The sequence below is a fragment of the Fringilla coelebs genome, assembly GCF_963513975.1.
Source record: "Fringilla coelebs genome assembly, chromosome: 2".
NCBI classification, from domain to species: Eukaryota; Metazoa; Chordata; class Aves; order Passeriformes; family Fringillidae; genus Fringilla; species Fringilla coelebs.
In genome coordinates, this window is record NC_140029.1 from 70543620 (window position 1) to 70563436 (window position 19817).

The 19817-nt window shown below is 53.1% G+C and overlaps 1 protein-coding gene across 1 annotated transcript; it reads left to right on the plus strand.

Annotated features, from left to right (window-relative positions):
• Positions 1-3847: 3847 nt before the first annotated feature.
• Positions 3848-7039, plus strand: CDX2 (caudal type homeobox 2; the record flags this gene model as incomplete). Its single annotated transcript, XM_084227136.1, has 3 exons — positions 3848-4349; positions 6502-6647; positions 6872-7039. The coding sequence occupies 3 exons, from the start codon at positions 3848-3850 to the stop codon at positions 7037-7039; spliced, it is 816 nt and encodes a 271-aa protein (XP_084083262.1).
• Positions 7040-19817: the final 12778 nt, after the last annotated feature.

Consider the following 19817-nt stretch of genomic DNA (forward strand, 5'->3'; position numbering starts at 1 on the left):
CTTGTAAACAACGCTCCCGGTTCCGTGTCGTTAAGGTGGAGGGAGATAGAAAGGTCCCCCACACCCCACCCCGAGATTCTCCTAAATCACAGAAAAAGGAGTTATACCACAAAGCAAGTAGAAATAAAGACGACGAATCCGCATCCCCGCAGGGGTCCCGCCGAGTGGGAGCAGTCTGTGGAGGAGGGATCGCGGCTGCTGCGCAGCACTCGGCCCTTCCCGGGACTTACGGGGACGTCTCTGACCCGGGACGGGGGGCCTTGGGCTGTGCTGCTCGCCCTGTTATCCCCCAGTCTGCGCCAGCTCCGTGGCCCGAGGCGACAATGAGCGTCGTCCCCGAAGGGCGGTGTCCGCTCCGGTTCCGAGCCCTGCCTGCCCGGGGTCCGAGGGCTCCGCAGCGGGCAGCAGCGCCCTGCCCCCGGCACTTCCCCGCAGCCGTGCCCTGCCCTGAGTTCCCCCGAAAAAATGTCGGAAATTATTTTTTCACATCAAGAAGTAAGGTTGAGGCTGAAGTAGGAGGACGGGGAGCCCAGCGTCTGCCCAGGAGACAGCCCTGAGTGAAACAACCCTACGGGAAGAATATCGAGGTACACGTGGAGAGGCGGGGGAAGATATTTCCCTGAGAACAGTGTCCCACATCAGGCACTTGTCCGCTTGAGAGGCGTTGGGTCCCAGTTTTCCGCTCAGGATCTAACGAAATAAGGGAAAAAAAAAAATAAATAAAACAAAAAAAGGAGGAAGCGAAGAGGGGGAGATCAGGCCTTCACTCAGGCTCCAGTGTAGGGGTCTGGTCCCGAGGTCCGTACTCCTCGCCGGATCTGCAGCTGGGGGCCGGAGCTGGCGGGAAAACCCGAAACGAAAGCGGAGAGGGAGAGGGCAGAACGGAGAGGAGAAAAGGGGTGAAACCCGGCCGAGAGATACATCCTCTCTCCCCAACAGAAGCCCCGATAGCTGGGTATCGGGGCCGCAGCGAGGACAAATCCTGTGCCAGTCACAACGGAGAGAAGCCCGAAGGGCCGTAAAGACACCTAGGAGTGGATCGGGATCCCTCTTTTTTTAAGACAAAGTGGCCCGGGGCAGCGTGTCTCCATCCCCAGCTGCTGCCATGGGTCCCGTCCGGGGAGCAGCTGCGCGGCTGCAGAGGATGCTTTGAAGCATTTATCCGCGGGGGAAGCGGGACTCGTCCCCATCTCGCCGCCGACCCCGGTTAGGGTACGGCTGGTGGGGTCCGGTCTTCCCAAGTCCTCCCCGTACCGGAGGGGAACTGGGATCATTGTCAGAATGGCAAAGTAGAGGAGCAGCGTTCTGGCTGCCATTCCAGGTAGCGGCGGAGGGGTCTCGGAGCCTTATCCTTATCCTGTTCCTTCACCGGAGCCCCGAGACTCTCGTTTGATCCCGCGGCCAACGGCCCCCGGCCCTGTCAGCTCGGGCTGGCGTCGGCTCTCACCCCAAAAAGCTGCTACCTGGCTGCCAGGGATTCACTGACGGAGCCTTAGACACTGAATCGGGCTGTTTCGGGGTTGATCAGGGTTGTAGTGCGTTTTATTACAATATGTCGAGAGTTTTGTCGTTTTAATGGTCCCTTTCTCCGTTTATGGCATCATCAAATTCACATCGGCATAGATCGGCTCTGTCGGTGCTTATCGGGAGAGGCGATTACGTTAAAGGGACGCAGCATTTCCTTTCCTGAGCGACATTTCAGTCTCCTGCTCAGACAGCGCTGGGAGCTCCAAGCCCCGCTCCCCTCTCCTCGTTACCCCACCGTCGGGGCCGGGGGAAAGTGTCACGGTGGGAATAGGCAACAGAGAGAGAAATTCCCTCCCGAGAAAGCGGCCGGCAGGCACCTCTGCATCCCTGCTGTTGCGCTGCTGTTATCGTAGGGTCGCGACCGCGGCCGCCTGCGCACGAGTGACGGTGTGGGCACAAACATACCCGGCTGTGTGCAGGGTGGGGATACCCCATTCCTCGCATCCAGGACCTGCACAGCGACCCCGAGGGAGCCATCTGTGGCCTCTTCCCAAGGAGACATGTTCCATCCTTTCCTGCTTGGGAGTCCCGTTCTCCAGGGCCACTGAGACTGGATCCCTTGGGACATTTTGAGACAGGTCACTGAATTACCTGCGCTGGCTTTAAAGCCTGGCTCCGCGTCAGCCCCACGCTCAGCACCAAAGGAACGATAGAATGGGGGGAAGGAAGGGGAGATTTTCAGAGAGTGGGTTCGGGATATCTGCCTTTGCGGAGCTGAAATCCTCCCTCAGCTGCAGGACACCCTGTCTCAGTGACACTCCTCGGAGTGCAGATCAGCCACCTACTTGGAAGGAAAAGCACCCTTGGGACACGACCACGTGTGTCTCCGTGTGTAATACCCTGGACATGAGGGTCCGGGACAGCGCGGGGCCCGTCTGGGGAGCCCCGGTAGAACCGAGCCGCAGCCGCCCCAAGGAACCGGGAAAGCCGGTGAGAATGGCTGAGGCGGTGCCGCGCTGCTCCGGCGAAAAGTGCTGGGAAAACGGGGGGACATTCCCGTCCCCATCCATTTTTTCTAGGCGGGTGAAAGGTTTCCTCGCTGTGTCATGGGAAAAGATGCGAATATGCAAACGTCGTCTCGCATTGTCCCCGCTCAGGGTGAAAAGTTAAAGCATAAAAGCGGCGGGGGGAAGCTGAGAGGGGGTCGCCTCTTCAAAGGGGACTGGCTGGGCTGGGGCAGCCGGCTGCCGCTTGCCTGGGAGCCGCCCTTCCAGAGCCGGCATTTCCAGAGGGTTTCCAAGGAGTTGAGGAGGGAAGAAGTGGGTGCCTGGAGGGAAAAGCCGCCGGGCTCCCCGAGGGCTCAGCCGCGCTACAGCGAGAGAATCGCCCAATGAGACGACGGGCTCCGGGAGGAGGTTGATGGTTCCCTTCTTGAGGAGAACCATCCCCTGCCTCGGTCCCAAGGTCCCCTAGGGCGGCGGGATTATCCGGCCTCGCTCCAGCGGTGGGTCTGAGGCAGCAGGTATTTTAGACGAAGGCACCCCCAGTCCTCGTCCTTTCCTGGACCTGCTGGGCGCGCCCGACCTCGAAGTTCTGCAGACACACGCGGAGGAAGGAGACAGCGCCCTTGGAGGGGGGAATTTCTCCTCTTACCTCGCCTTCATCGCCCATGACCGAGAGGGAGCGGGAGGGAAGAGTTTTACAAAAAGCAGTAGGCCGTCGCGATGGGATTTGTTGCTCAAAACAACCACGACAAAATGGCTTTGTGGATTTTTAATCAAAACTCCCTCCTCTTCCGCCCCTTCCCCACCCCCCCCCCGCCCACCCCCCAATACCAAAGCACAGAGAAGAGCTGGCTAAAGTGCTGCCTACAGATCGACCGTGATACACGGCTCCCATATTCCCACCCTCGCCCTTAGATCTCCCTCTCTGTCTTTTGCAAGTCTCTTGATTTCATCCTTTGAACCTGTGATTGGAGGTTAAAGTGCACCAGGTTGCAATGGAAGGAGGAAGCTCTTAAACAATAAAGGCTTGAATATTTAGCTGTGATCAGGTCGCTGCCCTCTCCTTATCTTTTTAAATGCAAATCGTCTTTTAGGGGTAGTAGCTATATACCCAGCGCCTCTCCACGTCACCTGCCTTTGGTGTGTCTGGGCCATTACTAATAGAGCCTTGTAAACAATCGTTAATCATGTAAGGACTGCCGGCCATTGGATTCGGACCGGGAGCGCGGACCGGGAGCGCGGAGCGCAGCGCGGGGCCGCGGCCCCTCCGCCTGCCCCCTCCCCGCCCCGGGCAGCCCGGCCCCAGGCAGCAGCAGGCGCGCCGCGGCGAGAGCCCCGAGCAGCATGTGGAGAGCCGCCGCCGGGGCCCCGCCAGCATGTACGTGAGCTACCTCCTGGAGAAGGACGGGCCCATGTACCCCGGCCCGGTGCGGCACTCGGGGGGACTTAACCTGGCGGCGCAGAACTTCGTCGGTGCCCCGCAGTACGCGGACTACGGCGGGTACCATGTGAACCTCGACGGCGCCCAGTCCCCCGGGCCGGCCTGGCCCGCGCCCTACGCCGCCCCGCTCCGCGACGACTGGGGCACCTATGGCCAAGGGGCGCCTCCGGCCGCCGGCGCCGTCCACGGCCTCAACGGGGGCTCCCCCGCCGCCCCCATGGCCTACAGCCCCGCCGACTACCACCACCACCACCACCACCCGCACGCCCACCACCACGCCGGCCCCGCGCCCCACTGCTCCGCCGGGGTCATGCAGCCCCTCAACGCCGCCAGCGCCGCCGCCAGCGCCGCCCCCGAGCCGCTCTCCCCCGGTGGGCAGCGCCGCGGCCTCTGCGAGTGGATGAGGAAGCCGGCGCAGCCCCCGCTCAGCAGCCAGGGTAAGTGCGGGCCGGGGCCGGGCGGGAGGGGTCTGCCCCGCCGACGACTCCCCCGGGCAGCTCGGCAAATCCTTTTCTCGGGGAGAGCTCCCCGAAACAAACCCCTCCGAGGGTCGGTCCTCGGGAGAACAGAGGACGGGCTGTCGGTAGAGCCCGGCAGCCCGTCCGCGCTCACTGCCGAGTGCCGGGCCGGCAGCGGCAGGAGCGGCGCTCGGCCGGTGAGCAGCCGCTGCCGGCCCCGGGGCTCAGTGCCCGGGGGGATGCTGGCGGAGCAGGGTGGAATGGTCCGGATCCCGAGGAAACGCTCGCTCTTCCTGCCACTGCTCCGCTCTCCTGCTTATAGCCACTTAGAAGATTTTTATAACCAATTATAGTCATATAAATCATCGGCCGGTGTCGCTCCGCATTTGTTTCTGAGTCACTGGGCGCCTGCCCTTTATTAAGGTCTCCGTGCGGCCAGGCCTCCCGAGCGACAGCAGCGGCCACTTGCCAGCCCGATCCCTGCGGGCCGTGCCGTGTCCCCGGCCTGGCCGGGCCGAGCCGGGCCGTGCGAGGGCGTGCCCTCCCGGGTCAGGCCGTACCCGGCGCCGCGCTCCCTTGCGATGTTAATACCCCCGCAGACCCTCTCTTTCATTCCCACCATGCATCTGCCAGGGACATGAGTGTCCCGAGCTTTGATATACACCTTCCACGGCTACTATCTCCCCTTTTCCTTTTTTCCTTTTTTCTTTTTTTCTTTTTTTTTTTTAATTTTTAAAATATGCGTATATAGTGGCAGGGGAAAAAAAAAGGATGACGACTTTCGCAGTTAATAATGACTTATGGCATTCCCCTCTCATCCTCTGCCTTGCGTGACCGACGGCAGGGCCAGCGGGGGTACGCCGGTCGGAGCGGAGCGGTGCGGGAGTCCTGGCTACGCCTGTGGCCACCGCGCCCGGGGTGAGTTCCACTGGCACCAGCAGCCACGTCCCGGGTGCTGGTGCCAGTGGAACTCTTACAGGCCCACCGCGCTTCCCACAGCAGCCCGTGGTGTTCCCACAGTTTGGGCTTGTGCGGTGGTGGCCGGTCCCTTGTCTCCATTCAAATTCTGCCTTTGGAGCCAGTGTTTATGTTAATGTGCAGAGCTGGGGGGATGAAAGCGCCTGCCGCCATTTGTTCAGTAGTGGTAATTCAAACAGAATGTGGCTGTCATTAAGGCTTTGAGAAGGGTTTTTCTTTGATAAGATCTCCTTGTCCTGCATTGTTTGGGATTGTGTTCCCTATTCACTGGCTCTGGGGAGTTTTCTCTGATCAGGCTTGTATCTTTACAGGGTGCTTTTGTTGTGGTTTGCAGAGAGTTTACCTGAACAAAGTCAGCCTGCTGGCCATTAAGCACCTTGGGGGCAGAGACTCCCCGCCTCGGCTCCCTGGGGAACGGGAGGGCCGGGGACACAACCAGTTAAACAAGAAACCCTCGGGAAAAAGGAGGTCAGCGGCTGCGGCGACTCACTCTCACCGGCTGCTAGCTGGCATTCGCCTTCGGATTCCGTTGGGGTTTCGGTGTTTGGTTTGGGGATTTTTGTTCGTTTGTTGGCTCGAGTTGTTGGTTTTTTTGAGTTCTGAAGTTGTACGTCACACTTCCAGGCTTCCCAAGAAATCCCTGTAGCCCTCGTGCCGTTACAGAAAAGTGGGAGCTGGCCACCTCACGAGTGGTTCCGCGCAGCCGCTCCCGATTGTCCGCCCTTAGACGGCTGTCTCTCGTTTAGAAACGAAATCACCGTGCCCCGAACGGCCCTTTTCTTCCTTTCCCTTTCCCTCTTTCTCTATAAAACGTTTTTTGTCGCTAGGGAAGGCAAAACAAAACCAAAAGCAACAAGTGCACAGCGAAGGTGTCCCCGTGCAAGGAGGGGGTGTGCGGTGGGGCCAGGGCTGCCAACCGGGGCTGGGAGCTCTGCGCCCGCCGGCATGCCTGGCATTGATGTCCCACGTCCCCAAGGACCTGCGGAACGTCTCCTCTCCTCTGCTGAGCCCAGGGCAGGGGGAGGCGAGCAGCAAACCCAGGAGCGGGGGATAGGGGGGGATAGGACTGCTCCTGATCGCTCTGCGCAGAATGCCTGCGCTCAGCTCTGCCCTTTGGCTTTGACTTTCTCAACCCTGGCTTTGTGCTCCGCAGTTAAAACCAGGACGAAAGACAAGTACCGCGTCGTGTACACCGACCACCAGCGGCTGGAGCTGGAGAAGGAGTTTCACTACAGCCGCTACATCACCATCAGGAGAAAAGCGGAGCTGGCCTCCAACCTGGGGCTGTCGGAGAGGCAGGTCTGTCCCAAAAGTGGCGCTCGCTGTGCACGCCACGCGTGTCCGGGCTGCGCGGGGGCAGGGATGCGCGGGGCAGGGATGCGCGGGGGCAGGGATGCACGGGGGCAGGGATGCGCGGCGTTGGGATGCTCGGGGTTGGGATGCACTCTTGGTGAGAGCACCTGGGAGGGGGATAGATCCCCAGAGAGCTGTCCCCCCTCACTCCCCTGTCCACTTCCTGGCAGGTGAAAATCTGGTTCCAGAATAGGCGGGCGAAGGAGAGGAAGATCAACAAGAAGAAGCTGCAGCAGGCGCAGCCCGGCGGCGCGGAGCCCCTCAGCCCCAGCGCCTCCTTGCAGGGTCCCGCGGCGGGGGCGGCCGCCGGCGGGCTGGGCCCCGCCGCCCCGCAGTGACAGCGGCCGGGGACAGCGGCACAGGGACTGCTGCAGGACGCAGCGGAGCGGGCCGGGCCGGGGGGCACGGAGGGAGCGGCCCCCACGATGCACTACACCGCCCCGCGGGGCCGGCCGTGTGTACAGGTGTACAGTGTATGTGTCTCGTCGTCCGGGGGAAGCGCGTCCATTGCTTTATTAATATTATTATTATGTTTGGGTGCTTTTTTTTACCCTGGAATTTGTTAGATAAAGTGGGGGCGCTGCCTGCCAGTCAACCCCCGGTATATCTCAGGGATCGGTCCAAAAGACCTTTGCAATGTTGTTGGGCTAATGATGAATTTTAGCAGGAAAAAAAATTAAAGCACATTTTTTTTATTTTATATTTTATTTTATTTTCTTCTTGCAACCATGAATATGCAAAATGTTCATTCTGCCCTGAGGGTCAGAGCAGACAAGATAAGGCACTGTTTAAACGTTCAGAAGTGAATTGCTTAATGTTAGGCACTTGTAAAAGAGCCCATAAATCCAGTGCAGATAGTAATCCATCCAGATTTATTAGCTGCACTGCAGAGAAATTGAAAGAATTTTGTCTCTTCTGAAAAAGGTGTCCTGTCACGCTGAAGCGAGGAGCCTTATTCGAATGTGCAATGTCCCTTTGGTTAAACTGTGTGCGGTTTCTCACATCCTTACAATTTCTGTCTTGTTGGGGGGGAGGGAGGGGCTGTTTCAGTTGATTTTCCAAAGTTCCCTTGATTTTATCAGCTTCATAACAGCTCCATCAGAAGCAGAAATCCTTGGAAGAGCCCTATGCTCTATCAGAGCCTACTTTGCACAGGCTGTGGCCCATTTCCACATGCTGGCTAAATGGTAGGGATCGGGGTAGAGAGGCCAAAAGACTCAGGCAGAGATGAAAACTAGAAAAGTCCAGCTGATTTGGCCAAATCACCCTGGCTGTTTGCCATATGTACTTCTTACTTAGGAATGGGAGAAGTCCAACTGTGAAGTGAGGCTGGGCTGGAGCAGCCAGGCTGTAGCCAGTGCCCTTGGCTGGATGTGGTGACAACTCATGTGGGCCTGGACCCAGCAGGGATGATGGGAGCACTGTCCAGCCCCAAACACGTTATGTGGATTATTGACTTCCCCAGGACTGAGCCCCATGCTGTTCAGTTTTGGTTATCAAATTTATTTTATTCCATTTGCCTTCTTTTGGTTTCTTCCTTGTTGAAGCTTTTCTTATCTTTTTGCTAAAAGCCAAAGCCAAATGCTAGCAGCATCTACAGAACTGCCTGGGGAGAATGGTCTGGTCAGAGACTGACCTTACTGACAAGGCAGCTCTCTCTGCCTGAGAGAACTTGGGGAAATTGAAAGCACCAGCCCCAAAGCCTCTGCCCTGCATTTTGTCTGCACGCAGCTCCATGCCTTGCCGGGCCAGGGGCTGGCAGTCCAAGAGCGGACATGTGGCCATGAAAACCTGATCGAGGGTTCCTGTGCCTGGGAGAAGACTGTGGTGGGAGGCAGCAGCTCCAGTGCAAGGAACCTGCTTGATTTTCTGCTGCATTTCATGTGGTCTCTGAAGCGGGCCTGGCCAGGAAACATGGGCGCAGCCCCAAAGCAATGCTCATTGCACGTGGGCTTGACCCAGAGCATGTCCTGCTGGGTCCAATGTCCATGGTTTGTACCTGATCAGAGGGAGGCAGGAGCCAGATTCATCCTTCTGTGACTCTGAAGCGTCCTTGGATAATTCCGGAGGAGCTGCTGGGGACAGCTCAAGCTGAGCAGCGCCCAAACCGAGGGTCTGGGCTCTGCAGCACCAGCCCCACACCAGTGCAGAGCAGTCGCACCAGGGCTCTCCGAGCTGGAAGGGCTTTGCAGGCACCATGGCCCTCTCCTCCCTCTGCGCTGTCCCCGGCCGAGGGCTCTGGGGCGGCAGCAGCCCCGGGCGGGGCCGCCCCTTCGAGGATGTGCTCTGGCCCCGGGGCCACCCCCGCAGCAGCATTGATCCCGCCCGGCTGCTGCCGGAGCTGCTGCGCGTTGCTGCGATACCCTTGTCAATAAACCCTGTTTGGATTGTGGAGCAGAGCGCAAGGTTTGTTTGTTTAGTGGTTAGAGGTTCAAAAGTCGGCATTGTCCCACTGCAAATGAGCACAAGTTTTTTCTCCCTAAGGAAAAGCTGGCTGTGCTGAGTGGGAGGGAGAGATATCGGTGGGCCCTTTTATTTGCTTCCAGGAATAATTAATGGCAGTCAGAAAAAAAGATGACCACGGAGTTATGAAAGACCATCAATAAGTAAATTAATCACAGAGGATCTGAGGGTTTAAGAGGTGCTGCTTGCTGTGGTTTTGTTGGCATTTACCCATGCCCGTGGGGCTGGGGTGACACGGGACTGGCAGAATCCAGGACTCCTTGCTGCAGTGGTGACACACAGTTGCCTCTGGCACCAGCCCAGGCACGGCAACATTTGGGACAGTCCCTGTAATCTTTCAATGTGCTTTGTGGGTTGGGTTTTTTAATGCTGAAAGTGTGAAAATTTCTTTTTTGCCTGTAGGAGTTTTGAGAAAAACAGTTGCCCTCGTTAAGGTGAACTGTTTGATGCCCACAGAAGTTTTTTCCTCCGCAAAGCAAAGCTCGTTGGAGATACATCAACAAACCTGACACATTTTAAACATCCCCATTCCAGATCTCTTGATCTCTATTAGCAAGCATTCATTTTCTGAGCTCTCCTCAAATTCTTTACTTTGGCAACACAGAACTCAGATTTCTGAGTGTAAGAAACAAGTAACCAAGTAAATCATATCCTCTCCAATTTCAAATATGTCCCCTCTCCTATCCCCAAGCAAGCAAACCAACAAGCCTCCATCTTCCTTTATATTACTCATGCCCCATAAAGGAGTGTTAAAAGGAATAAACTGTGTGTCCTGTTTCAGTGGTTATTTACAGGCACCTGGATCAGTCCATAGCTGAACTATGACATTGAACCAGAAGCTCTCTTTGTCAGAGGTGAGCTGGTTGTGCTGAGCAGCCCGTGGGTGTTTTCAATTCTCACAGAGCTCCATGCAGTCCTGCAGCAGCAAGCCAACCCAGCTGCTGCACCTTGCTTGCTAGACAGGGGCTGGAGCAGGAGTCCATGAAAGGAAAAATCCAGGAAATCAGAAGGTTGGTCCCAAAGTTACAAGATGGAAGTTCCCTGCTCTCCCTCTCTTGTCAGATTTTCCTGCTCCTATCACTGTACAATAACAAACCAATTGGTATTCCTTCTCTTGGGTTAACTCTTAGGCAAACACTAGTTTCTCAAGATAGCTCTTTGAGTTTGGGGCCAGGGACGACAACACGTGTCATAGGAAGAAGAGTAAGGTCCTTAGAGGACTTGGATGACATCTAGAGCAAATGTCTGCTTGCTCTGATCTGAAGTATCTTTTAGGAGCACTTTATGTGTCCTCAGTCTGATGGCTGAGCACTCTGGATCTGCAGAATAAAGACAGGAAGCTTTTATAAAAAGAAAAAAAAAAGATCTTACATTAGGAGTAAGTAACAGCTTGAGACATATTCTCCATCCAGCATTTTTCCCACACAAGTGACCTCTGTCCAGGCTGTTTCCATCTGTGGATGCAGCAGAGGTTAGAAGCACACATCCCAGCCATCTAACAGAGGGCAGAGCCCATCCTTCAGAAGCTGAGGGGGGTTTGCTGTGGCTGACTGAAATCATGGCTCCGGAGGACTGTGTGAGGCCATACGTTTCTCCTTGCTACTCCATCAGCAGCCAGAGTGGAAAAGGCAATCTTGGAGCTCACAATTCTGTTGACACAGCTCTGCTGTGTCATAGCCAAAATTCATGACCAAATGCTTTCCCTCGGTCCCACACAAGCGTGGAACTGTGCGTGAAGTTTAGAGCAGCTAGAGCTGGAAGCAAACCTTGAACCGACGCCAGAGGAGCAGCACTGGAGGCCTTCCAGGCAGCAAACAGCTTGTAAATGTTCACAAATTCAGCAGGACACAAGTCTGTTGGGGGCAGTCCAGCTGCAGGGGTAGCTCAGCCAGAGAGCAGGGCCACCTTGGAGCGAGAGGCCATGGATGGTGGCCTGACCCAGCAGAGCACAGCGCCAAGGAGGTGCACGCCAGGAATCACCCCAGCAAAACAGCTCTGGTTACTGTCAGAAACCTCTGGGGACGGATGGGAACAAACGCTCCCAGAAGCCTTAGCAGCCTTCTGGGCTTTGCTCCAGAATAGCTCTTTGAGGGAGCCGGATGTTCCTGCTCTTCCCAGTGATGAGGAAGGGCTGCTTCCTTCTCACCTGCATGTTCTGACATGCTGTGACTCAGGTGAACACAGACAGTTTCTTCTAATTAAAGTCTCACCTTCTGCAATGCCCCGGGTTCCATTCTCAGTTTTTGACACTTTCAGAAGTCAAACTTACCCTCCTTCAAAGAGGGCCACAGAGAGTTACTTGCAAAGAAACAGAAAAAATTTGAGCTATTCATGAAAACAAACAGTTTGTTGCCAGGAGACTGGAATTAGAGACTTGGGAATCCCTTTCAAACCCTGTATTTCTAAATTGAGGGATCACCTGTTTGGGGATGACACCCGCTGGATCCTCCTGCTTCAAAGTAGATATAGGAAAATGGAGGATGAAAACTCATGGATGATTCTCATGACACATTCACACAGATGTCTAGATACCAATCTGTGACATTCATTAGACTAGAGACCAGTTAACCACTGGTGAATGACATGAATAATTTTCTCATTGCTCCTAATTTCCTCTAATTAAAACACTAGCTCAGCTAAGATAATATCTAATGCAATCTGTATAATAGATAATCTATTGGTCCAGGTAGGTGTTTTGATTTAATTTTTCAAACTGAGGGAAGTTAATCATTATCTTTCTTAAGTGTGCTTCATAGAATCATGTAATAATGTGGGTCGGAAGGGACGTTTACAACTCACCTAGGTCCTTCTGCCCTGCAATGAGCAGGGACAATTTCAAACAGATCAGGTTGCTCAGAGCCCCATCCAACCTGACCTTGAATATTTCCAGGGATGGGACATCTACCACTTCTCTGGGCAATCCATGGCCTTCATGCCCTCTCTGGGAAGCATGTTCGAGTTTCACCACTCTCATTATAAAAATTTATTCCTTATATCTAGTCTAAATCCGGCCTCCTTTAGTTTAAATTTCTGACAGCTCATTTCCAACCTGCTGATCCCTAGCACCTGAGCTGCACTGAAGAAAATTTGAACGATGCCAAATGCAACATCTGTGCCTTAGCACCCCTGCACCCAGCTGCAACAGGCAGGACTGGGGGGAAACCAGTGCTTTTAGTGCTATTCTGAAAGGAGAGAACAAGCCAAACAGAACACATGGAACTTCCCTGCTTTCAGCATTCTTCTTCCCTCAGTCACCCAGGTGTTTTTGGGCAGCTGTTGCAAACTCGTGCAGTTTTGCTTGAGTCAGATCCTGTTCCCCTGACACGTCTTGCTGCCTTCCACAGAGTTACAGCCTGTCCTGCAGATAACTTGCCTAGACCCAAAGACCTTTGTGAGAGAAAAGCTGCCTTATCTCCTGCATTCTTTGGAAAGGGATGCTCCTCACTGCTCTGTCCCTTCCTCTGCTGGCATTCAAGGCAAACTTACAGCCCAGGAAACTGAGATTGCTTGTCATCTAATTTTTCCATGCCATGGTGTGACCATGCAAACAGAAACATCACTTAGGGCTACAAGACTTGCTGGGTCTCTTCCTTCCCTGAGTGTCACCAGTTAAGGCTTTCAACAAAGGCTGGCTTGTAATTAAGTCCTTGGAGAACATCTTGATGCAGAACTCAAACAGAAACCAGGTGCATGATTCAGGGCACTCCACAATTGGGTGGGTCTCAGGATTTTTAAGATGACCCTTCTGCTGTTCAGCACCTCAAGTGCAGTATGGGCAAGACATGGACACCAAGGAGCCTTCTGAGCCTCCAAAGGCATTGAAACTCCTAAATCAGGCAAGAGACGAGAGGCATAAGTATCCAAGACTTTTCTTCCTTTTTTTCACAGTTTGAAAATGAGCCAATTCTCTCATGGAGATTGTTGCAAGTCATATAAAGAGCTGTACAACAGTTAGATACTGAGGTCTCTTTAAAGATAACTTGAGCTTTTGATTATGTTTCAGGGAAATTCCGGTCCTCACCTGTTCTAGAGATTTTTTTTTTTTTTTTTTTGTTATTTGTAAAATTTCTGGTGAGATGGAATTTCCGTTAGTGAGAATCCCTTCCTATCTTCCCTTCCTAATACCAAAGAATTTTTTCCCAGTTTATAATACAAATGTACTATTTGAAGAATAATCAAACCACTCATTTTTCATATTTATCAAGTGCGTAAGTGTATGCTGTTTTTCTGGCAATTATGCTCATTTTTTTTAGATCTTCTTTCCTCCCCATCAAGATGCTTGTATGTATCTGGAGAGTTGGAGATAGAGCTAACCATGGAGATCTGAAAAGGGGTCTCTGAAAACATCTTGCGCAACTATTTCCAGGAATGCAGTGACTCAGAAGAAAAAGGGACTTTCTCTTATCAGGAGCGTGTTTCTTCCTCGAGGACTTCAATCCAGAAACACGATCCTTTTTCTGTTCCCAGTAACTGACATCCTGCTCTTCCAAGGCCAGAGCAACACTTTGGACCTACTCTTTCATTCTCAGTCACTCCCTCACCAATCTCCTATCGCAGCTCCAAAGGTGTTTTCCACGCTCAGAGCCCTCCCTGCTGAGGGCTCCTGCCAGTAAAACGTGCCCTTTGTTATCTCTTTGCCTGTGGGCACGCGTTCCCGAACTGCAGCAGGAAAACATCCTCATGGCCCAAGGAGAGCAGCTGCTCAAGCAGGGGCAGATGGGGCTGGCATGGCGAGGGTCCAGCAGCCCAACAGGGTCTGGGGGGATTCAGCCTCCTCCAATGCACATCCCTATTCAGGCATACTGCCACGGACACCTGAAAGCCTGCCTCCTTCCCTCTTGGTGTAGGAAAGTGCTCCTATCTGGGCTGTGGGCTGGGAGCTGCTGTCCCACAAATACCCTGCTGCTGACACCTTATGCAAGAGACAGCAAAACAGAGGGGTAGCGTGAGAATGAGACAGGAAAATTCCTTATTTTCTGAGATAAGGAGATTGCTTCTGCCATGGTAAGGGAAAGAGTTGGGGCTGCAGTGCCAAGGGCTCCTGGAGGCAGGGGATGCCTTCAGTGGTACCTGCTGCCTCCCTGCTGAGAGGGGGCCCAGGCACAGTTGCTGCAGGCAGCAGTGCCCCTCACCCCGACCTGGCCTGCGCCCCATGAGGCTCCTGTGGTCTGGGATGTGCTCTGAGGTCCAGAGCGAAGGGAGAGCCCGCTGAGAGGGACACAGGTAAATGTACCACAGCAGCTGGCAGAGCCCACAAAGGACACAGAAGGAAGGAGTGAGAGCCCAGCAGCCACTGCTCCTTTCCAGGCAGGTTCCTCACTGTGTCTCATCATGCCACTCCCTTCCCTGCCCACCCAACCTGCTCAACTCACCAGTCCCTTCCTGACAGTCCAGGAAAAAGCAAGGGCCAGTATGAAGTGTTAGGAGCACAATCAGCACAAAACGATGATTCACGCTGAAGGAATCAGCAGCGTGTTTTTATCTGACATTAAATGTTTAACCTCACTCAATCTGCTTTTCCTTTGTGAACATCGCGCTCCACATATGCTGTTTCACGAAAGACACAAGACTGCTTTCTCCCAAATCAGCACGTGCTCAGATGCTTTCAGCCGTGCTCCTCAAATTCAACCATTCTGTCCTGGTTTAGAGGTTCTCAGCCTGGCTCCCTGAAGTATCAAGGATGCCAGGTCCTCACTGGCCTGGCATCCTCAAGTATCAAACCCCCTGAGAAGAGTACTTGCCTCACAAAGTCAAGATCAACTCTCCTGGAAATTCTCTGAGGTCATCCAGAACCAGCTTGGGTGACAAATCTTCTTTGCTGCAGTCAAGTTGCCCATTTGATGAGTGAAGGTAGGGCTGAATTCCTACATCTGTCCTAATAAAATGAAAAATGCCAGGAAATATTCCTTGGCACTGCAGCTCCATCAGCTGGGCCACTAAATGGTTGGTGTGGTCCACAGCCAGCAGTTGGCTTGGGCCAGCTTTTGCTTGCTCAGGAAACCTCTGGGTGGAGATTTAGAGTTAGGAAAGCAATAGACTGTTTTCAGGATGTGGTTTAGGCACAGCCAGCTTGTTCTAGAGGGTAACACAGAAGTCACCTGCATTTGGTGACAGCTGGGATCAGCGCTGAGGAGTGATCTTGAGGCATGCTCAAATTATGGGTGTACTCAGATTCCTAAGTGGCATTGAAATCGTGTGAGCCAGTTCCAGAAAGGCATTCCTTCTTGTGTTTTGTGTAAGAAGACATAGATACCTGCAAACTTGAACACTCCTAGTGAAATGTCCCTAGAGATCCACTCCTTTCTGTTTACTTCTTCAGCAGGAAGGCAAAAGCACCAGGATTGGGGCAGATGCTGCACCTGTGCTGGACTCACAGGACTGATCCTTGATGTTCTTGCCCAGACACTGCCCAGAATTGTGCCTGTGCAGTTGGCAGAGCTGAACCATCAGGATGAGGACAGCTGCCAGCACCCACCTGCCAACCTGCTGGCATGCTGACCAAAGGCAACCCGAGCCTTTGGCTTTCAGTAGGGAACTGCCACCTGCTTCCTCACAGCCAAAATCGCTCTCATTGCACCAACTCTGTGGTGTGGGGCTGGAACGGGGTCGAGACACGCTCCCAGAGCATGTGCTCATTGCATCAGGAAAGTCTGGGACCGTAGCTGGAATTCCAACCAACAGCAGAGACCAAGCGTGGGGACGGACGGACGGAGGGAGGGACGGGGGCTGCAGTGGCGCGGCGCGGCCGGCAGGTGGCGGTGTGGCGGCGGCCCCGGCCCCTCCCGGCTCCGCAGGGATCCATCCCAGCGATGCGAAACGCGTTCCCGCCTCCAAACTGTGTTACTGTCTTCATCCGACCACACGAGGGGAATTTGGCACATCCTTCCTCCCCTCCCTGGGCTTCTGCCACGAGGGATCGATATAAAGAGTTTGAAGTGGTTCAGTATCCATTTCCCACCAGGCATCACAGCAGCATCAAGCACAGTTCCACTTGTCTTCCTCCCTCTGCAGTGCTTTTCCTTTCTTCTGAAAGTTAGTTGTTGCTACTGCAACACGAGACAATCAGCCAGTGCTGCCATGTAAAACACGACCTCATGGAGCAGAACTTGCCAATGGCTGTGGCACCATCTGGAGAGCCCTGTTGGCACTAGAGAAAGCTTTTACATGTCCTATGTAAACCATGTCTGAATGGCTGAACAAATCCCTCCTCCTCCTCCTCACTTTTCTATCCTCAATTCTCCACAGTCATCATACCCCTGATATCCTCTTTCACAGCTGCTGTTCAAGAATCTAGTCCACAGCCCATTCAAATCAGTCCCATTGACTGCAGTTAGCTTTGGACCATGGCCTAGATCTCCTTTTCTGGCTCTTGGCTTTATGCCTCTTCCAAGCCCTCAGCTGGAATAGCCTCTGCCTCTTTGAAGGCTCCCTTCCATCAAATTTCCTTTAGTCTCCCTTCTTTCAGGATGTCTCTCTACACTGACTAAGTGATGGCTTCAGAAAGAGTATGGGGATGTAACAGAGGCCATCTAAGAGATGGCAGAAGATGGAAAGATTCCTGGAAAAGGGGGATATCTTCTGGAGTGGCAGCAGGGAAATTAAGGTGGCCAACAGCCAAGATGTGTCAGGCTGCAGAAGGAAGCTCAAGGAAGGTGAGGAAATCCTTCTAGTAGCTGTGCTGCATCCATAGCCCCAAGGATGACTCTTCTCTGCTTCCCTGCCTGCTTTGTGTCAAAGGCAGTGCAAGTGTGCAGCGAGCTGTTTCTAAAATGAAAGATGTTTCATTTCCATTTTTGCAGGATGATGAGTATTTTGTTGGATTGATGAGTTGAGCTGTCTCATCCAGCTGCTTCTGTTTTCTGCAGAAACAGGAGGCAGAGACAGAATGCTGGGATTTCTGATTAATGTGACATGCCACTGCACCCTCAGATTGGGCTGTGACAGCTTCCTGGCTCTTGCCCATCCATTGCTGCTCTCCAGTTCTGCCCTTGCCTGATGGTTCCTCCATTCTCTATCATTGCTTTCTGCCCTATGTTTTATTCCATGTATGCCTGAACGGGGGAGAAGGCTTGAAGGCAAATTGTTCCTCTTCTTTCTACCACTCTTCTGGTCCCCAGCCACAATTCCTTCCCTATGGCATGGGGGGAAGCACTGTCTCTTTAGTTACTCCCTCCCTGGAAGCTTTTCAGTTCCTGCTGCATCTTCCTCCCTCCCCCGCTCCATGCCCCATCAGCAGGCAGTGTGCCAGGCTGGCATTGCAGAGGTAATCCCGTGCTGCCATCTCATCGCAGGGGTTCCACGCTGTTGTCTCCTGATCACAAAAGTCCCACGCCCTCTTGGTGTTTCTCATGGGCAGCTCCTCAGAGCACTGCCTCTTTCCTCTTCACACAGTAGCCAAGCAACCCCAGTTCCCTTCCCAGCTAGCCACCCCACTCTTTTATAACACTCTTCTTCTCTTTGGTTACAGCTGTGCCCTGTTAAAGTCAGGTCTGTTCCTAATCTTTGGTAATCAGCCCAGCTGCAACTCCTTAGGGGTAAGATTACTTTCTACACTATTTTCTTATATTCTATCCCTCTACAACCCCATATCTCCCTGGGTCTGCCTTCCCCACTCCATGCAGACACAGCCTGCAGGTGTCAGCTTGTCTCTTCCTAGCTCCTGATGTCAGCCTTTTTTTTTACAAAAGCCCTGTCTCTCCTGAGCCTTCCTCCCCACACTCTCCCAAGTGTTTCTAGAGCTCCAGCCAGTGAAGAATGAAGCCCTGACCTACCTAGGGACCACATCTGGAGGAGAAGCATGGACACTAAAATTTTCCAACAAGCCAGCACTACCCCCAGCCCTCTGTAATCCAGCAGATGGGACACCACAGTGAGGGTGGGATATTCCAGACCTTCCATGAGCAGTGCTGCTGTGGGGCTTACCTCACTCCTCAGAGCCAAGCTGAGAGGATGGGATAAAAGGAGACACAGGGGCAAATGGGACTTTGCTGGAGCGGGACATAAATCTGCCACCCTAAATGGATTTTTATCTCCCACATCTCTGCAGATTTTCTGACAATTTCCAGTGCCTGCATCTAAATGAATTTAGATTATTTTTCACAGGAACTGTGAGGCAGGTCTGTAAGATTTTTTGCCAAGACAGAGCTTGACTTAGAGCTCTGAGCAAGCAGGACTCTAAGTACCTGATTTGTCATAAGCAGGAACAGCTGGAACAAACCCTACATGTAACAGTGAATAAACACTGCTGCAGAGCAACTGCATTAAATGGAAATCTCTGCCAGAATCACAAGACTTTCCTTTAGTGTATGGACCAGGAGGAATGTGAAGACAAGTGAGAGAACTCCATCACATTACAAGGGGGAATTAGGCTTCTACAAGGAAGGTGCAAGCTGCAATTAACAGCTAAGTAAAACACACAAAACACCTGGTTTCTGTACCGTGGCTTTTCCCTAGAAGCCAAATGGCATTCCCAGCTAATGACCTCATTGGTGTCATAATCCTGTAGCTGTTGAGGTCTTGGCATTACATCAGTTGCTTTTTTCTTCACCCTTCTCCATTAATGCCTCCCTCTGGCTTCTCCCCATAACAAACCAACTGCTTCAGCCTTCATTTGCCTCTCTTCTGACCCCTCCTGCTTTCAGTGCCAGCTCATCCTTCAGGCTGTCCCCCCTTCCATCACTCTCTGAAGTACCATTCCTCTACTTGCCTTGTAGGCCCATCTTGTCCGGCCTCTGCGTTTGAGCTCTGGGAATCTGCTCTTGGTACTTTCTCTAAAAAGTCACTAATAAGGCAGAAGTTGCCTGGAAAATGAATTCTCTTTTCACCAAAACTTTTCCTTTGGCTTCTTGGGAGGCTGTTTGAAAGAGAAGTGCACAGTCTTCTCCTTGCTGTTAGGGCAAGAAACCTCAGGCTATAACTGCAACATGTAAGATTGGTTGGCTGCTAGGAAAAGGCACTCAAGGTGGGAGTAATGATGCACTGGAACAGAGAAGATTGTGAAATCTGCAGTTATGTAGCCCTTAGTGAACAGAAAAGAACAACATGTCTGAAGTGATCTTGCTTTGGGCAGAAGAGCAGAGTAGAAAGGTCAGTGGTTCCAGTTTCAGATCTATATTTGCTCCTTCAGGGGTGCTCCTAAGGAATCCCTTCTTTGTCATGAGAGGGTCATGCAGCTCTATATTTTATGGCCCTTTCCTCTGCCTTTACCTCCACCTAATCTCCTGCACAGCTTGAAATGCTCTCTTGCACAGCTGCCATCAGATGTACGTCTTTCTGTTTGAAGTGAAACTGCTCACTGAAGTACGTGAGATAAATATAACAGCAGTGATGTGGCAGCAGAGGGTGAAGTCGTGAGCAGGTTTTCAATCACAGCTCCAGGAACCAGCCTGACTTAAACAACAAGTTCTGTCACATCAACTCCAGGGTAAAGGATTTGATGCCTTCAAAGTAAAAGGGATTTCCCCCTCCTCTCCCTTTTATGACAGTTTTCATTTTCGGGGTAAAAACTCAGCTTACAGAATGCAGTAAAAATAAAAATAATCCCAAAACAGGACTTGCTATTCTACCACCTTATCTTGAGCAATGTCACCTCCTGCAGTCTCACCCTTAGCCAAATACTGACTCACCACCAAGGGCTTAGCAGCGGAAAAGGAG